Here is an 18,658-nt window from a genome sequence, read left to right as displayed (position 1 = left end):
CCACCAAAGCCAACAGGGCTTTGCTCCAGCACCCAGTGAGGGCTGAGGGGCTCTGGTGAGATGGGGATGGAGATGGGGATGGGGAGCAGCTGCCAGTGCCAGCCAAGGGAACAGAGCAGCTCCAGCCCCTCAGTGCTGTCTACAAACCACCTGTGACCCAGCTTTAGCCAATTGTGTTTTTATTCCAAAACAGAACAAATCTGCTCTTCCCAAAGTCCCACGTAACCAGAGGTTATACAGTAATAAAATGGTCTTTTTCCTATTGCTGCTCTGAGAGCCCAGGATCAACCCAGAAATTTATTACACAAACACGGTCAGGTAAAACATTGTTTAAAACTCAAAATTCTGCCATTGGCCTCTCCCTCCTTGGAATGGAATTCTGCCATTCCCACCCCTCCTCTCCTGATCCCTGGCACACAAACTCACTCCTGGCTTTGGGCAGCAGCAGCAGCCGAGCTCTGGGGCCTGCAGGGACGGCTGGAAAAGGTTTTATTTCCACAGTAAGAGCTGTACTGGTGCTGGAAGGACGGGTGAGCTGAGACACGAGGCCAGAGAGCTGCTGGTGTGCGTGGGGAATGTGGGGCTGGGTGATGTGATGGCCACATCAGCCCAGGGGCCACCAGCATCAGCCCCAGAGCTTTGAAGCCCACAGAAAACAGGACAAGAGAGAGACTTGTTTTCTTAGCCAGGAGCACAGTGACACATCTAAGCTGGGTCTGTCCTCAGCCCATGGTAAATTATCTCCATTCCACCCTCATGAGGGGGGAATGAACAGCACAGAACATCTCTGTCTGAAACATGGAATGGTTTGAGGTGGCCTCAGGAGGTGGCAGGGCTGAATTCCCAGTGGGATGAAGCCTGAGCAGGACAGAGGCAGTCTGGGTGGGGAACTGCAGAGCCAGGCAGAGCTGGGGTAAAGGGAGAGGAGAAGCTTCCTCCACCTCACCTCTCCTGCTCCAGGGCTGGCTGGGGGCTTCAGTGAGGCCAGGATGGAGCCCAGCCAGCAGCAGCAGCCCCCTCCAGCTGTGTCCTGGGCAGGACATGCCTGCCCAGTGCCTGCTGTGTGGCTGGAGCTGGGACAGTGGCCCCAGCTCATGTCTCAGCCAGGAGGTACCGCAGGATCCCGTTCACCACGTCCAGGGTCTCATCACTCTCCAGCACAATGTCATAGGAGTCCAGGTACTTCTTCCTCCTCTCTTCCACCTGCCAGAACAACCAACAGCTGAGGGTCAGGATGACCAAAAAGGAGTCAGTAATCACCCTGAGCATTTCCCAGACACAGCAGGAGCTCAGCAGACACCGCCAGGTCCCTCTGCACACCCCACAGGAGCTCATAGAAATCTCTCACATACCCAAATCATTGGGGCAGCCTCCTGCCCCTCCCTGCTGGCACCTAGGGAAGGCTGCTAGGGAAGCACTAAACTGCTCCTCTCACCCACCTTGTCATTGAGAAAGCCAATCTTGAGGATGTTCTCCACGCTGGGAACACCATCTGCCATGGTCAGGTCACCCATGGAGTCCCCCAGCAGGATGATGCTCGTCCTGGTGCTCAGCTGCTGGAAGTACCCTGTGCCCTGCAGCACGGAGTTGTTCTTGTTGTAGGTGTGGATGAGGGGCCCCTTGAAGTGTGTGAGGACTCCCTGAGCACAGGGGACAGACAGACAGACAGCTCTTAACCCCATGGTGTCATTGTTAATCACGTCCCAGTCCTCAGCCCCGGCCCCACACTGTCACTGTCACATTTTCTGGAAAAATCCCTTCACCAGGATGTCTTCTCCTGGGAAGCTGAGAAGCCTCAGAGAAAAAGGAAAACAATATTATCTCATTTGCTTCTCCTGTGTTTTGCTGCTCTGGAAGGTAGTTTGAAGATGGTTTATCCAACATGAGAACTGTTTTAACTTAATGACCAATCATGGTCAGGCTGTGTCAGACTCTGAAAAAAGAGTCACGAGTTTTTAATTAATATCTTGTTAAGCCTTCTGTCAGTATCCTTTCTCTATTGTTTAGTATAGATGTAGATATAGATTTCTCTGTATTTTTTAGTATAGCATAATATAATAAAATATGATATGATATAATGTAATATATGATAGGATAGGATAGGATATGATATGATAGGATATGATATGATATGATATGATATGATATAATATAATATAATATAATATTATATTATATTATATTATGTAATGTAATATGTAATATAATTTAACATAATATAATGTAACATAATATGTAATATAATATGTAATGTAATATAATATGTAATATAATATAATAATATATAATATATAATATATAATATAATATAAATTAGCCCTCTAAGAATATGGACTCAGATTCATCATTTCCCCCTCCAACAGGGGACCCAGAAAATACCACACCACCCCACTCTGCTCACCCACTCAGCACACAGGTGCAAGGCAAGAACTCACCTCATCACTGAAGGCCATGTAGTTGGACACCACATTGACATTGGGGTAGAAGACGTTGGCCTGACGGATGATCTCCTCCAGGATGTCCCCAACCCCAGCAGAGAAGATGAACAGGGGGATGCTGTTCTTATGCAGCTGATCAAAGAACTCCTTGAAGCCATCCCTAGAGCAGCATTGCACAGGGCTGTGTTACCAGCTCACAGTGGTGCCCTGTTCCTGTTCCTGCCCAGCACTGCCCAGCACAGAATCACACAGGGAAGCTCTGCAGGCAGCACGAGCTCTCTGTGGCACCAGCACACCCATGGCCTTCCCTGTGCAGAGCCCCAGAGCTCTGGGGGCTGCAGCTGGGTGGGTGCTTGTGGGAGCATGCAGCACTCCAGCCTTTTGCCTGGCACCCCCTGGGCACAGCAGGGGCACAGGGCACAGCCTGCCCACACACACCCACGGGAGATGTGAACAGGTCAGACTGCTTGGGAGGATGATCAGAACAACCTCTGGCTGCCCCAGTCTGCCAGGGTACAATTCCATGTAGGAGCAGAACTTGGCTCATGAAAAGCCATCTCCTCCCTGAGGCTGGCAGCAACCTGGCAGAGCCCAGCTCCCTGAGCCAGCCTTAGGGCCACAGCTGCCAGATCAGCTTTAGCAATGAATTCTAGCACAACATTTTTGTGCTGTGGGTGAGATCTGCTGCTGAGCCAAGGGCCTGCATAAGGCTTGGCAGCTCCAGTGCAAAAAACACAGCTCTGCTGGAAGCAGGGAGCTGCAGCCTGCCCTGCAAATGGGGAGCTGTGCCCAGCACCAGCCCCTCAGCTGCCCCTTGCCAAGGCCCAAGAGAGGGGCAGTGGTTTCAGAGCAGGAAGGGAGCAGCCTGCAGCCAAGGAGTGAGCTCAGGCTGTGTCTTGTGTTCTGATTTTGTCATAACTCAGTCCCAGGGAGTGAGCAAGGGCGGCTGGCACATGGCTGGAGAGCAGTGAGCAAAGCACTGGCTACAAGGGCAGGAGAGAAGGGCTGTGGGCAGCCAAGGTGTCCAAGATGCCCACATTCCCCAGCCCAAACCTCAGCATCACATCCCCAGCCTGTACCATCACATCCCCATGTGCCCACACCTCAGCACCACATCCCCCAGCCTGTACCTGAGCATTGCTTCTGACTCTCTGACAATCTGGGCTATGTCACTTTTGTGGATCTTCTGCTGCACCAGCAGCTCATGGGCTTTGGTCCACCTGTGTTTGATGTGGGAAAGGCAGCAGTGACAGAGCTGCCAGGCAAGGGCCCTCAGCAGTCACAAACAACAATTAAACCTTGTGGGATCGCTGCCAAGGCCAGGGATGGCTCAAGCCCCATGTCCTGTAGTCCTCAGGGACAAGAGGTTGTCAGGACAAGGTTGAGATCACCACAAAGAGCACTCACCACTCCACCATGAGGGGACGTTTCTCTTCCAGGGTCCGGTTGGGATCTATTTCTATGGGATAGTAATAGTGGAGCAGATCCTTCAGCTGGAGTGTCACACAGAGAGGGAAAAGAACAAAGTGAACATCAGGTCTAAAGAAACTAAACAAAACTAGCATTTCTGGAGTTCTCCAAAGCATTGCTCTTCCTAAACACAACCAAAACCTTGTCAGTGAGCATACCTGGAACTCTCAGAAGCCTGGATGGCCCTCACCTCACCCCAAATGCTGCAGGTACAAACAACCCTCCCCTTCTTCCTCTTATCAAACTGAAACACTCACAGCTGCACATGCAAATTCGAGTTCCCTTTTTAACTTCTCTGTTACAGTTGGCTGCAATGCAGCCTGGACACTTTCTCACTCCATTGTGGCAGCCACCACAGGTGGGAGAGCTGCCACAGCAGCCAGTGTGACCTCCCAGTGACAGGTACAACAGCCACCAAGCCTTACACACAGCACCCACCTTCTTCTTGCCATCCTCGCTGATAACACGGCTGGTATCGAGGATATCTGCAAAGAAAACAAAATGATGCAGCACAGAATCATAAACAGAATTTCTACAGCAACTCCCTTATGTCTCAGTGCTGGCTCTTCCCAGCACAAGCTGTGGTGACACCGTGACCTGAGCACAGGCTCGTTGTGGGGTGCCAAGGCAGTGGCTCCCACTCTGAGCCCCTGGCCCCCACTCTGAGCCCCTGGCCCCCACCCTGAGCCCCTGGCCCCCACTCTGAGCCCCTGGCTCCCACCCTGAGCCCCTGGCCCCCACCCTGAGCCCCTGGCAGCAGCCTCGGTGCCCATGGGCAGTGGATGAAGGCACCAGCCCAGGAGCTGGCTCCTGGCTCCTGCGGTGAGGCCCAGACCCATGTTGGGGAGGACAGGATGGGGTGGCCAGGCTTGGCAGAGGAGGGCACAGGGGATGATGACAGGAGCCACATCAAATACAGACATAGAAACCAAACAGAGCCAGCAGCAATAAAAACAACGGCTTCCACTCACTGTGAGATGTGGGGCAGCGCCTGCCATTGCAACCAAACCTGCTCAGCGTCATGTCAAAGTCAGAAATGACCTGGAAGAGGGGAGAAAACCAAATCCCTGCGTGACCCAGTGCGTTCTGCACTGATCACAGCGAGCCCAAGGTGCTGCCACCCGTGAGAAGCCAGCACCACCAATGTCCCGTGGGCACCCTCCCAAAGCCCGCAGCTCTTATCGGCACCGAGGAGCGGCTTCACCCGCCTGGGCGGAGCAGGGGCTGGGGACTGGCGCACGGTTCATGTTTCACAACCGGGAGCCAAAAGCTCCGTCCGGGGGGAGCCACCAGCCCCGAACTCCCTCTCCTCTGGGGCTTCTCCTTCTCCAGCCGCAGGCGCTGCCCCGCGAGGCTGGGAGAAGCCGGGCCGGGACCGGGGGACGAGCAAAGGGCGGCAAAGGACAGAGCAGGGGCGATGCCCAGGGGGCCGGGGTATGAGGAAAGGACGGCAGAGCAAAGGACAGAGCAGGGGCAATGCCCAGGGGGCCGGGGGACAAGGAAAGGGCGGCTGAGCAAAGGACAGAGCAGGGGCGATGGATGCCCAGCAGGGCCAGGGGATGAGGAAGGGGCGGCTGAGGACAGGACAGAGCAGGGGCAATGCCCAGCGGGGCCAGGGGATGAGGAAGAGGCAGCTGAGCAAAGGACAGAGCAGCGGCGATGGATGCCCAGGGGGCCGGGGGATGAGGAAAGGACGGCAGAGCAAAGGACAGAGCAGGGGCGATGCCCAGGGGGCCGGGGGATGAGGAAACGGCGGCAGAGCAAAGGACAGAGCAGGGGCGATGCCCAGGGGGCCGGGGGATGAGGAAACGGCGGCAGAGCAAAGGACAGAGCAGGGGCGATGCCCAGGGGGCTGGGGGACAAGGAAAGGACGGCTGAGGACAGGACAGAGCAGGGGCGATGCCGAGGGGGCCGGGGGATGAGGAAAGGACGGCAGAGCAAAGGATAGAGCAGCGGCGATGCCCAGCGGGGCCAGGGGATGAGGAAGGGGCGGCTGAGGACAGGACAGAGCAGGGGCCATGGATGCTCAGCGGGGCCGGTACCTGCAGTTTGGCCACCCCCTGCTCCCGGAGAGCCTGGATGATCTCCCGCACTCGCTCGGGCTGCCGGATCCGGACCGTGGCTTTCCCCAGCTCGGGCACCTGCGGGCAGAGACCCCGCTCGGTGCCGCCCCGGGCTCCCCCCAGCTCCGGGGGCACCGAGCCCCGGCGGGTCCCGCTGGCCCGGCCCGCAGCCCCGCTCTCACCATCTCCGCTCGCTCCGCTCGCTCCGGGCCGCGCAGCCGCGGGGCGGGACCGGAACGGGGCCCGGCACCGGAACGGGGCCCAGCGGCGGCGGGCGGGGCTCCGGCCGCGTTCCGGCCGCGTTCCGTGGTTGCTGCGGCCGCAGAACCGGAGAATCCTCCCGTGCTCCGCCCCGCTGCGGCTCCGAGCGGCGGTTGCGTTTCCCTCGCGACGAGCCGGGAAGGCGAGATATGTTAAAAATAGATCTATTTTTTTAATAATAAATAAATAAATAAATAAATAAATAAATAAAAGAAAAGTCTCCGTTCGTGCCCGCAGGGTTCCCGGCACTGAACCGCTCCGCACACATTGAGAGCGCTGAGTCACAGAACGCTGGGGGGGAGAAACCCTCAAAGAACCATTCCCCAGCATTGCCAAAGCCACCAGTAACTGATGTCCCTAAATGCCACATCCACAAGACTTTTAAACCCCTCCAGGGATGAGGATCCACCACTACTGCCCTCGACAGGGCTAAGCAGGGCTAAACAGGCCATTCGGGGGAAAAAAAATCCCAACATTTCCAATATACAACCTAAACCTCCCCTGGCACAACAAAGCAGTGACAAAGCAGCAGGGACAATGTGTGTGACAGCACCGACACGAGCTGGACTGTACCTCAGCTTCCTCCTGGGTGGCACAAGGCACTTCAGCAGTGGTTCCTGCCCACATTTGGGGGCAGTGGAATATTCCTGAAGGGCTGCCAGGGGATCGAGCACATGGCTGGTTCTGCTCCACCAGGACAGTGCAGGTGCAGGAGCCAGCATAACCCGGGATGTAGGGAAGCAAGGCCTGGGGGCAACCACAGAATGCTGGGCCTGGGTCACCCCTGCATCTGTGATGTCATTATGGGGCACAGTCCAGAACCAGCAAGGGGGTTCAGTGCTGGATGTTTGGGGACAACACCAGAGTGCTCCACACACCTCAGCAAGGTCCACTGCCTCTGGCTCCAACGTGCGGGATAGCTTGGCACCTAGCAAAAATTCATCCTCCGCCATGGAGAGGAAGATGAGCGATAGGAGTTGCAGCATCTCCAATGAACTCCGTCTGGAAGGGAGATTCTGTGATGTGATCATCAGTGTAGATGGGGTGGAATTCAAGGCTCACAAGCTCATCCTCTCTTGCTGCAGTATCTACTTCAGGTCAGTCCTTGAAACGCAAGGGGATGGGGACAAACAGTCTGCTCTGACTGAGGTCACCCCGCCCCAGCACTTCCCCAGGACTTCCACCTGCCCTGAACCTCTCACCAGGTGATTTCCCATAGTCCTCACACCTCCCTGAACACCAGGATTAATGCACACATCAGTGGCTCTTGGCAGTGGTGTCAGAGGAGCCCCAGACACAGTGCAGGGCTGGAGCCTGGCCCAGCTGCCACAGGGCAGCTTTGCCTTCCCCACACCCTGTGACCCTCTGGGGTCCAAGGCCAAGTGTTGGTGCTGCACCTGGGTTGGGGAAACCCCACCCCAGTGTCAGTCTGGGCTGGGGGGTGAAGGATGGAGAGCAGCTCTGGGGAGAAGGACTTGGGGTGCTGGTGGGTGAGAGGCTGAACATGGCCTGGCTCCCAAAAACCCCCCATTGTCCTGGGCTCACCCCCACAGCATGGGCAGCAGGCAGTGGGGGGATTCTGCCCCTCTGCTCCCCTCAGCTGAAACCCCCTGCCCTGCTGCCTGCAGCTCTGGTATGCTCCAGAGGCTGTGTCTCCTTTTTCAAACAACAAAAAACCAGCAAGTAAAACATTAATCAATAAACCTCGGGGCCTCCCAGAATGGCTCCTACCAGTGCCAGAACTGGTGCCCTGGGGGCAGGGGGAGCACAGGGGATTCAGGGGCAGGGTTTAACACAGCAACACCATGTTTTCAGGACTCTGTTTACCAACTGGGACAGCGCAGGCAAGATGGTCTATCAAATCCCTGGCATTTCAGCTGAAATGATGGGTCTCATCATCAATTACGCCTACACCGGGACAGTACCGATCACAGAGGACAACGTTGAGAGTTTGCTGGCTGCAGCAGATCAGTTCAATGTCATGGGCATCGTCAGCCTGTGCTGTGAGTTCCTCAGTTCCAGGCTGTGCTTTGAGAATTGCATTGGCATTTGCAGACTCACTGACTATTACCACTGCCCCGACCTGCGCGCAGCTGCCTGCGTGTACATCCTGCATCACTTCGAGGAGGTGTCCCAGGTGTCCGAGGAGTTCCTGGACCTCTCTGCCGAGGAGCTGGCACACATCATTGAGAAGGATGAGCTTAACGTGCGGCGAGAAGAAGCCGTGTTTGAGGCTGTGCTGAGGTGGATCGCTCATGACCCGCAGAACAGGAGGCAGCACATCGCCTGCTTGCTCAGCAAGGTGGGTGCAGCGCAGCTTTGGAGCTGTCCCCAAAGGCTACTGAGGGGGAAACCATCAGTATCTGTTGGAATAATTACCAATATAGCTGGACAGGACGTGCCTGAGCTTGTCTGGCCTTGCTGCTGAACCAAATAGCGGCACTGTGGTGTTTCACCCCACAGACACTTTTGGCTGGCTGGGTGTGTGGTGTTTCACTCCACAGACACTTTTGGCCAGCTGGGTGTGTGGTGTTTCACCCCACAGACACTTTTGCCTGCCTGGGTGCTGCAGTTGGCACGTGGGGACAAGTCCAGGCCTGCAGGAGCTCTGGTGGTGTTGGGATGGAGCTTCCCCCTGTAACAGGGGCGGCTCCTTGGGGTTACCTCTGGCAGAGAAGCTTTAAGGTGATGGTGAAGGAAAGGAGTTGGTTCTGATGGAGGGTTTGGATCCAGAGCTTTATTCTGGCCCTCAGGCCTCTGAATGCAGCACCAGCTCCAACAGAGCTCCCTGACCCCGTGGTTGCTGTTCCTTTAACCCCGGGGAGAGGGGCAGGGAAGGGGCAGGGAGCCACCAACCAGGTACAGGGGGGAGTCTCAAGGGACAAATGCCAGCTGGATGGCCCAATGTCCCCCCAGGGGTAGAGGGCATCCTTTGAATCTGCCAATCACTCAAGGCCCTTCTGGAATGCCAGGACTGACAGACAGTGCTCAGCAGGGGTCAGGGTGTGGAAGGGATTGATTGACACACCTGGAAGGAATCTTCAGGGAGAAACCCGGGGTATCTGAGGCAAACCACAAAATCACACCGCAACAAGTGTCAGCACTCCAACCTCCTCCTTGCCTGTTTCAGGTTCGACTGGCACTCCTACAATCCGACTACTTCATGAACAACGTCAAAGCTCACGAGTACGTGAGAGACAACGCCAACTGCAAAGATCTCATCATCAGTGCCCTGTCCGAAATCTACGACCTGAACTCCTACGGCCAGAGTTCCTCAGTCAACGCCAACCCCCTCACCCGGCCGCGCCTGCCCTACGCCATCCTCTTTGCCATCGGGGGCTGGAGCGGCGGCGGCGCCACCAGCGCCATCGAGACCTACGACGGCCGCACTGACAAGTGGCTGAACATCCCCTGGGAGCAGGAGAGCCCTGTTGCCTATCATGGCTCGGCTTATTTGAAAGGCCACGTCTACGTGATCGGTGGATTCGATGGCACGGATTATTTCAACATCGTCAAACGCTTCGATCCGCTCCAGAAGACGTGGCAGCAGGTAGCGCCCATGCACTCACGGCGCTGCTACGTCAGCGTCACCGTTGTGGACAACTTCATCTATGCCATGGGAGGCTTTGATGGGTACATGAGGCTCAACACAGCGGAGCGGTATGACCCAGACACCAACCAGTGGACCCTGATCACCCCCATGCACGAGCAGAGGAGCGACGCCAGCGCAACCACGCTGAATGGAAAGGTAAAGTAACCCTAGCTAAGAGAAGGTGGGGTTGCAGCATGAAGAAAGTTCACATAAACCTTCACTAAATTCGTAGCACTAAAATTCGTAACAGTTCACTAAATCCTGGAGCTGCAGATATAAAGCAGCCTGCCTGGTGTGGCAGTAACCAGGAGTACAAAAACTCTTCCAGAGCTGCTGCCAGCCTGGTGCCCAACAGCACTTTTCCTGGCCGTAGGTGCAATACCAGGTCTGTCTGCTTCATGCAGCTTGGAAAACCAAGAGTAGAAATCTTGCTGGCATCAACTCTTTGCACTGCTGCTACTTTGAATCCAGGATTACAAGACCATTCCCACTCTAAAACAGAACACCCCAAAAATCCTGCTACGCCATTCATGTTTCCTTACCAAGGGTCTAACCACCCCACTCACACTTTCCCACCTCTCCTGTCCCCAGGTGTACATCTGTGGTGGGTTTGATGGTGATCAGTGCCTCAGCTCAGCTGAAGTGTTCAACCCCACCACAAACCAGTGGTCCCTGATTGCCCCAATGAGCAGCAGGAGAAGTGGAGTTGGGGTGATGGCGTATGGGAACCAGGTGTACGCGGTAAGGGCCAACACCACCCAGCACTGCAGTCCTTTGGGTGGCTGCAGCTCCCACACCTCCAGGCTGGCCATGTGCTTCTGTGAGGTTTAGGGAAGTCAGAGCCAGAATGATTGATGCACTTCCTGAGAATGTTATTACTCATCACACGCTTTTGAGTATAGAAAGGGTGTTTGGCAATGTTTAAGCAGCTGCAGCAAAGAACATAATTTCTGCCGCTGCCAACAGCATCAGCAGCACAGAGCAGGGACTTGGGCCTGCTCATCCATTGTGTATCCTCTCCATGGACTGCATCCAGCCTCTGGAGAAATGTCAAAATTGACAGTTGCACAAAGTGCTTTGGAAAGCTCCTCGGAGAGCAGGGAGCAATAAGCAAGAGCCATGCTCAGAGATCTGGTGCTCTCTGCCACACACAGACTGCAGCCAGGGAGGCAGGAGCAGTTCCCATCTCACTGTGCCTGCCAGGACCTGCCTGAGGAAAGGCCCCTTTCCAAGCTCTGTCCCTTTGGCATTGACAGGTCGGAGGGTTTGACGGGAACAGCCGGCTGCAGAGCGTGGAAGCGTACAACCCCATCGCCAACGCCTGGCACGCCGTGCCCTCCATGCTAAACCCACGCAGCAACTTTGGCATTGAGGTGATGGACGGCCTCTTGTTCGTGGTGGGGGGCTTCAATGGGTTCAGCACCACCGTGGCCACCGAGTGCTACGAGGAGGACACCAACGAGTGGTACGATGCCCACAGCATGGGCATCACCCGCAGCGCCGTCAGCTGCTGCGTGGTGCCAGGACTCTCCAATGTCATGGAATACATCGCCAGGCAACACTACTACCAGCACAGCTCCTCCATGGACATCTTGTTCACCAGCTCAACTCGGAGCTCGCCGTTGTAAATAGTTCCCCTTAGCTAGGAGTGTTGTGATCAGCCACCACTGGATGCTTGTGTAAATAGTTCTGCGTATCTAATAAAGTCTTCTGAGCATCCCACCACTGGATGCCTGTGTAAATAGTTCTCTTTTAGGTAATAAAGTCCCCATGGCAGCAAGGGGGAATGTTCTCTTGTTCTAAAATAGAAACAATTGTAACAGGCCAAAAGGATCATTAGGAGTTCAAGTTTTCACTCAACAGCACTACCCAATGTGAGTTATCAGCCACACCCTACAGATCAACTTAAAAAAATCAAAGCACAACAGAATGCTAGAGAAATAAAAGGTTTATTTTCATTAATTCACCTCTTACAATAAACTTTAGTACAGTGTATTTAAGGTCAAGAACAGGACAGCAGGATCTGTTTCAAAGGGCCTATGACACACACATTTTTACCTCACAGGTAAGGACAAGAGTGCTGCTCCCCAGGAAACTGCTGTCCCTCTGTTAATATGCCAGGAGAGCAGAGCTGCTGCAACCCACAGTGACATGGACCCACGAGGAGAATCTGACTATTAATGGTCATCAAACAGCTCGTTAGTTCCACACTCTACATTCATATTAGTAACAGGGTTAGATCCTCAAGAGCACCTGTTTTATCAGATTTCACCCAGGACTGTCAAAGGGGAGATGGCTTGTACCCCAGCCTAAGGTGGACAGAGCTGAAAATAAATCCAAACCACAGACCACTTGCTTTACACTTGCTTTTCAAAGCCCATTGGATGTTACAACATCCTGTTACAAGGCTGTATTTAGAACATAAAAAGTTCTAATTCCTTGGGACTGGGATTGTTTTCAGCCACCAGGGTATTTCACAACACAAAAGATGAGCCAAGAGTTTGGATTTTAATATTTACTGTAATGGAGAAAAATGTCATTGCAATAGTCAAGCAGAATGCTGGGTACAGTTGTTCACAGCACATGTAACATGTTTGCTTCATCTCTGGAATGGACTCCCACTGTGTGCAAGGGAGTCATTAAAAACACAACCCCTGGCTACTAATGGAGTATCCAGGTAGTTATAAAACATTATGTACACATATGGCCCCTGGGAGTTACTAAAGTGACCACTACCACCTGGCAGGTGGCAAAGAAAAGCAGAAAGCCAGGACATGTCCCATGTTTGGTGGCAGGGATCAGGACAGGTGTAGAGGTGTGATTGTCCTAAGGAGGGGGAAAACTCCCCCCAAAGTCCTTTTCCCTCAGTGAGGCAGCAGTCAGCCTTCTCACCCTTACTGAACACACACTGGGACCCTGCTGACAGCTGAGCAGCCTCCAGAAACACACGTGAGGAATTCCCAGGCTTTTGTTTATGGGATCATTTGATAAACACCCAGCAAGATATGGTGGTTCAAGGGCACAAGGAAACTGTTATGGATTCACAGGCTTGTGGGCTAAACTGCAGCCAGAGCCATGAATGCAATTCTCCCACCAGCTCATGTGATGCAATGGGCTATTTCACCTATCAGTCACAAACCACAGCAGTGCCACTGGGATTCAAGGCTAAATAACCCCAACTGCTTAAAACTATCCCAAACTGGCAGAGCAAACATTGAGAGCAGCCTGTGCTGCTGCCAGACCCCACCCCAAGCACATGGAGGGACAGCAAGGCACACACAGCATGCAGCTGGCACACAAGGGTTACCTGTCCAGGAGTGGGGCTGGGCTCACACTGGCTCCCAGGGGAGTGCTTTGAGTAAATGCCACAGCTTGTCCATCAGCCCAAAGTCCTCCTGGGAAGTGCAATATCAATTTTGCTTAGAAAATGCAAGACTGCAAGGTTTGTTCTTGCCTCTTTGTTGCACAGTGCCACGCATTAAATATTCAGCTCCCATTCCAACTGAAAGAACCATCTTGGTGTTTCTCCCTACAGATTGTCTGTATTTGAGGATAGACTACAAGAGAGCTTGGAGAGAGCTGTGGTGGTGACCTACCACTCTCCAACTGCCTGTTTAATCCTGCCAGCTGGTTCAGCAGGGTGGAGGACATGAACTCCTCTTAAGTATCTTAAAATCAGCTCCCCCAAACTGCTGTTACATTGACGGATTCAGCAGCAGAGGCATTTGCACTTTATCACAAAATTCTGCCCCTACTCCAGCCAGACCTGCAAGAGTCCATGGATCAACCCCCAGCTTACAAGCCTGCAGCAGCTGTTTGGGAACAGTCACCTGCAAACATCACCTTAAACTCACCTATTTCCTCTTGCATGAAGCCAGTAGTGCGACTTCACCTGCCCCAACAACCAAACAGGCACAAAAATAAAACATGGTTACCACAGAGGAGTAAACCTAGACAAACTGTTCAGAATTTCAAGTTTGGTAGTTTTCTTTAACTGAGGCTGGAGACTCTCTCACAAACAGACAAGCTGCTGATATCAAAGTGGCCCACGAACCACAAAGTGGAGCATTAAGGGACGTACACATCAGAGAAACCTTTGCACACTGAGTGGTGGAAAGACTTACCCCAAGTTTCAGATATGATCTGGGTTGCCTGTTGAACTGGAAAAGGAGAATGAGCAGCTCAGGAAGCAAAACAATTAAGACCAAAACAAATCCCAAATTGGTTTAAAGTTCTTTGCAAAGAACTCACCCACAACAAAACCACCAGCAAATCATCAATGAACCAAGAACAGTAACAGATTTTCCAGAAAGGTATGTCTACACAAATTTTGTAAAACCCAGGTTACTCCTCCCATTCCCTTCCCTAAGATCCTGAGTTAAGACTGCATGGAAAAACCTGGAACATTCAAAAGAAGGGAAGGATGGGGAGAAAAGGAGGTAGGAAGTATGCACTGAAACTGTTGGTAAATGAAAGGGTCCTGGAGCTTCTTGGACTGGGGAGAAGGAGTGCTCAGTGGGACAGAGAGGCAGGGATACTCCAAAGGGACTGTCCCACATTCTGTTCCCTGGGAGTGCAGCAGGAAGCAATCCAGAGCCAACCAGGGCATTTGCAAGTGCAGCCACCTCAAAATGCCAAAAGGTGTTTAAAGGAGCTTAAATCTCAGCCCACAGCAAGTGGGGAAATTCAGATACCTGGAGACTCTGAAAGCCCAGCTCTCCCCCCTGCATGAGCACAGCTGGGAGCCCCTTGGGACAGCACGGGAGGGCAAAGGCTTCTGATTGTCAGAGAGAGGCTGGGAACAGCAGGGGCTCTTTTCACTAGAATGAAAACGTGCAACATTTGAGGAAAGACCTATGAGTAGCTCAGGTTTCACTGTATTCCCATGAAATAATCCCACTCTCACGGATCCACTCTGACAGAACTGAACAACCAGAGTGGGTGGGTGGCTCATGGCCAGGTGTCACTCCTTTGCTCAGGCTGCTGACCCAAGTTTTTGAGTCAGAGACAGACTCAAACCTGCAATACACCTGAAAAAAAATCCACTGCCTCAAGCTCTCTTTTAGCAAGTGTTTTGTGTCCAACCAATCATCCCTTTATAAACAAACTCTGCAGCCTCTCTACAACACACAAATACAAAATATTTAATACACATAGAAACATCCTGAAGTAATTTCATAAAGAAAGATTGTGCTTTTGTTTCATACAGAGCTATTGCATTTGCCTCCAGCTTGGGAAAGCCAAGTACACCAACACCAATCCTGTGAAGTTTAGTCACTGAGGAGAGAATCAAAGGAATGTCAAGAGATAAGTGCAAATGAAACAGGTGCTTTCAAGCACACACAAATGTAACCACTAAATTATTAAGAGGGAGATCTTTGATTTTCCAAGTAGAACTGTTAGAGACTAACTCTACAGAAATCCTTGGAACCAAAGATCTGAGGAAAGAAGTAACAGGCTTAATGCTCCCAGAGACATTTCACAGCCCGATACAGGCTACAGCTTTTCCCTGGGCGTCATTAAGGAATACTGTTGGATTCATGGAGTGTCTCAATTCCCACCCACCCTCAACTTCTGAGCTTCTGAATTTTCAGTACACAACAGATGCTGGTTTTCTGCATCAAATCAAATCCACACCCTCATGTCTTATAAAGACACATCAAGCCTAACAAATGGGTTTATTTCCTAGGCTCATCAGGAGTGATACTGCAGACACTAGCACTCGATCTGGGAGCGCGGCATCCTCCGTAAGCTCAGGGAGTATCGGTGGATCTCCTGCATCTGCCTTTCCTGCATCTGCCTGATTCTATCTTTTTGCCACATGAGGTTTTGTGGCATGGGGTACCTCTGTGTTCCCTGCAGGCACCTGAAGGGGATTCTCACGTGGCAGGCAGTGGCTCTGCAGCGGGGCTGTGGCATTGGGGGCAGGAGCATCCAGCGCTTGCGCTCGGCGCAGTAGCGATAGGCCTCCTTCCTGTACTGCTTGTCAATGTCATCGCTGTTCTTCCAGCCCCCAATGATAAACACATCATCTTTGTAGTAACAAATTGCTGCTCCTTCAATGCTCAGGACCTCGGGGGGCAAGGATTCCAGGATTTCATCCGAGGCCCTGCTGGAGATCTTTCCCTTGGCCTCCTCGTTGTCTATGGGGTAACTCTTGGGGCAGCACGATGCCGTGTGGTAGAAGTTGGTGCTGGCAACAGACATCTGGAAGGAGCAGTAGTTGTCGATGAGGGGCAGGGATTCCACGTCCTGCCACTGCCTGGTTTCAGCATCGTATCTGATAATAACAGCCCTGAGCCCGTCCTCGCTGTCACTGTCAACCGGGGTGCGGGCGGCCACGTACACGTACCGGTCCTCCACGGAGACAGCCTTGACATCCCGCAGGATCTTTGGCGCCGACTCCAGGTTCAGCCATTTGTCCTGCTCAGGATTATAAATGGCCACATCTTTAAAGCCTGGACTGAAATTGCCGTGCCCACCAATACTGTACAAGTTGCCTTTCACTTCAGTAAGGCCAAAGGAATGCTTCCTGGTGATGAGGTTGGAAACCTGCTCCCAAATATTTCTGTTTGGATTGTACCTTTCCACAGTCTTGGCAAACCCTGGTTCCATGGAGCCGGCCACATACACGTAGGACTCTGTCACGGCCACAGCGTGCCCATCCAGGTGGTTGTGGATGTGAGGCAGGTTGACCCACCTGTCCTCATCGATGAAGTAGCCCACGCACTCGCTCAGGTAGTCGCCGCCCTCGGACACGCCGCCGATGACCATGATGACGTCCATGTTCTGGCCGAAGCGCGGCAGCAGCGCGGCGGGGCAGGCCGAGTGCTGCAGGTTCCCCGACTGCAGGTTCTCGGAGCGCAGGGCATGGCTCTCCACGGCCTCGGACACCAGCTTCACACAGGCCTCGCTGCTCGACACCAGCCGCTCGGATTTCACGTGGCGAGTCAGGTACGTGGGTTTCATCTGAGACAATCGTAGCAGCTTAAAGAGATCTTCAAAGTACCTCTCTCTTTCCTCAGGGTTTTTCTGAACCCACTTCAAAACAGTCTCAAAGAGGATTTCTTCAGAGTCCACCGTGATCTCCGAGTCTGAGAGCCAGTCCCGAACAAGGTGAAACGGCAAAGTGTAGAACTCCTCATCTTGGATGACTTTGTGGAAGTTTCTCCTGATCATATCCTGCGCTTTGAGGGCCAGCTGATTCAGGGAATACATGTGGGCCAAGCTGTGAACCGCCACACAGTTGGAAAGGTTCAGCTTCTTCTTCAGAAACTCTCCACAGAAATCCTTCAACCGGGTCAGCAGAAACCTGAAGGACAAAGAAAGGAGTTACACATCCCTGGGGGTGTTCCAGGCCGGGTGGGATGGGGCTTGGAGCAACCTGGGATAGTGGAGCGTGTCCCTGCCCATGGCAGGGGGTGGAACGAGATGAACTTCTAAGGTCCCTTCCAACCCAAACCAGTGTGCGATCCTCTGCTGCAGTGACCCGGTCCCTGCCAGCCCCCGCCAGGGTCGCACTTACCTGTCCGCCATCTCCAGCACCTCATGGACGTTGCCGGGGCTCACGCGGATGGTGCCGGTGTACATGAAGCCGATAACGGCCTCCACCGTGTCGGGGTCGGGGCCGCCCTCCGAGCTCCACTTCTGCAGCTCCACGCGACCCGAGCGCGACTCCGCGAACCCCCCCGAGAGCAGCGGCGTGAAGTATTCGGTGGCGGCGGCCAGGACGGACCGGTGCGCCCGGTACTCGCGGGCCATGCCCGCGCCGCCGAAAGCCAGCGTGATGTCGCAGTACAGGCCGTGGCGGCGCTGCTCGTTCTGCCGCCAGGCCAGGTCGGAGCAGTGCGCCGGGCACCCGAACTCCTCCGCCTCAGCCTCCCCGTCCGCCGCGCTTCCCCGCGGGGTCCCGCGCTCCACCTCGGCCGCCGGCGGGCCAGGACCGGGGCCGGGACCGGGGCCAGGACCGGGGCTGGGACCGGGCTGCGGCTGCGGACAGGCCGCGGCCGCCGCCATCTTGTCGGACATGGCGGGCGGGCGCGCGGCACCGCCCCCTGGCGGAGAGAGCGTGCGCTGCCGGGCAATGGCGGCGGCGCCGGGAGGGGAGCGGCGGCCAGCGCAGCGCCCGGGGGCCGCCGAGAGCCCGCGGACCCTCGGCGCGGCACCCCACGAGAGCCCGCCTCCCTTAACTCGAGACCCCCATGCATCCCCATGCCCTCAGCCCTGGGGCTCCCGGGACACCGCGTCCCCTTACCCCGGACCCCTCAGGACTTTTCCGTATCCTCCGTCACCTCAGGCCGGGACCTCCCGGCTCTCCATCCCCTCAGCCCGGAGCTGCCGGGACCCACCCGGCTCTCCATCCCCTCAGCCCGGAGTTCCCCCTGGACCCACCCGGCTCTCCATCCCCTCAGCCGGGAGCCCCCGGGACCCCTCGGGTGCCGCTGACCAGAGCCAGGCCCTTTCCACTCGGAGCCTCAGGGAATCTTCATCATTTTTTTCTTCCCCGTGCCCTCCCTCCACCTGGGCAATTAGGAATTCTCTCCATGGTACATTGGGTTTTTAATTACAACGCAGTGAGGTGTATAGGTAGTTATTTCATGTTTGGTATACACAGAGTGCAGTTCCCTAACTCTTGTATAATGCTATCATAACTAGCTTGTGTCTTTCTGTTTATTCTCTAGTTAACTAAAGTTTTATCTTTTTGACCTACAGTGAAACAGGCAAGGTGAAGTCTATATGCAGTTTGATTTTTATTTCTCCCCTTTAAAATCACCTGAAACAGAGGCTGAGGAGTAACTGCTTTGAAGGCGGTTAGGCTACAACCCCTTAGACAC

At 54.1% G+C, this 18,658-nt stretch overlaps 3 protein-coding genes across 4 annotated transcripts; 1 reads left to right on the top strand and 2 right to left on the bottom strand.

Annotated features, from left to right (window-relative positions):
* Positions 1–162: 162 nt before the first annotated feature.
* NT5C3B (5'-nucleotidase, cytosolic IIIB) lies at positions 163–6,577 on the bottom strand. 2 transcript variants are annotated; one of them, XM_077190812.1, is made up of 8 exons: positions 5,951–6,577; positions 4,880–4,949; positions 4,347–4,393; positions 3,846–3,931; positions 3,569–3,658; positions 2,436–2,598; positions 1,440–1,640; positions 163–1,203 (listed from the first exon to the last, which is right to left on the bottom strand). In XM_077190812.1, exons 1-8 carry the CDS (start codon positions 6,560–6,562, stop codon positions 1,093–1,095), a joined length of 1,380 nt encoding a protein of 459 aa, XP_077046927.1. In that variant the 5' UTR covers positions 6,563–6,577; the 3' UTR covers positions 163–1,092. The 2 variants fall into 2 exon arrangements, with proteins under 2 accessions (XP_077046927.1, XP_077046928.1); XM_077190813.1 differs by lacking the exon at positions 4,880–4,949 and having other exon boundaries at positions 5,951–6,049; positions 6,154–6,577.
* A 1,475-nt stretch (positions 6,578–8,052) lies between these two features.
* KLHL10 (kelch like family member 10) lies at positions 8,053–11,534 on the top strand. Its single transcript, XM_054649829.2, has 4 exons — positions 8,053–8,534; positions 9,363–9,980; positions 10,416–10,565; positions 11,081–11,534. Exons 1-4 carry the CDS (start codon positions 8,082–8,084, stop codon positions 11,450–11,452), a joined length of 1,593 nt encoding a protein of 530 aa, XP_054505804.2. The 5' UTR covers positions 8,053–8,081; the 3' UTR covers positions 11,453–11,534.
* A 220-nt stretch (positions 11,535–11,754) lies between these two features.
* Positions 11,755–17,870, bottom strand: KLHL11 (kelch like family member 11). Its single transcript, XM_054649828.2, has 2 exons — positions 17,350–17,870; positions 11,755–17,136 (listed from the first exon to the last, which is right to left on the bottom strand). Exons 1-2 carry the CDS (start codon positions 17,850–17,852, stop codon positions 15,540–15,542), a joined length of 2,100 nt encoding a protein of 699 aa, XP_054505803.1. The 5' UTR covers positions 17,853–17,870; the 3' UTR covers positions 11,755–15,539.
* Positions 17,871–18,658: the final 788 nt, after the last annotated feature.

The sequence above is a fragment of the Agelaius phoeniceus genome, chromosome 26 (assembly GCF_051311805.1).
Source record: "Agelaius phoeniceus isolate bAgePho1 chromosome 26, bAgePho1.hap1, whole genome shotgun sequence".
NCBI lineage: Eukaryota > Metazoa > Chordata > Aves > Passeriformes > Icteridae > Agelaius > Agelaius phoeniceus.
Note: the sequence above shows the minus strand (reverse complement) of the source record. Positions and strands in the feature narration are given on the sequence as shown.

Bases quoted from the DNA above. Each gene is read 5' to 3' on its own strand.
- NT5C3B (XM_077190812.1), bottom strand. From the start codon at position 6,562: ATGCTGGGGAATGGTTCTTTGAGGGTTTCTCCCCCCCAGCGTTCTGTG. The intron at 3,932-4,346 runs GTGGGTGCTGTG...GTGACACTCCAG, and splicing joins GCGAGGATGGCAAGAAGAAG to CTGAAGGATCTGCTCCACTA. The intron at 1,641-2,435 runs GTGAGTTCTTGC...CCCTGTGCTCAG, and splicing joins ACATGGCCTTCAGTGATGAG to GGAGTCCTCACACACTTCAA.
- KLHL10 (XM_054649829.2), top strand. From the start codon at position 8,082: ATGGTCTATCAAATCCCTGGCATTTCAGCTGAAATGATGGGTCTCATC. The intron at 8,535-9,362 runs GTGGGTGCAGCG...TGCCTGTTTCAG, and splicing joins TCGCCTGCTTGCTCAGCAAG to GTTCGACTGGCACTCCTACA. The intron at 10,566-11,080 runs GTAAGGGCCAAC...TGGCATTGACAG, and splicing joins ATGGGAACCAGGTGTACGCG to GTCGGAGGGTTTGACGGGAA.
- KLHL11 (XM_054649828.2), bottom strand. From the start codon at position 17,852: ATGTCCGACAAGATGGCGGCGGCCGCGGCCTGTCCGCAGCCGCAGCCC. The intron at 17,137-17,349 runs GTAAGTGCGACC...TTTGTCCTTCAG, and splicing joins GTGCTGGAGATGGCGGACAG to GTTTCTGCTGACCCGGTTGA.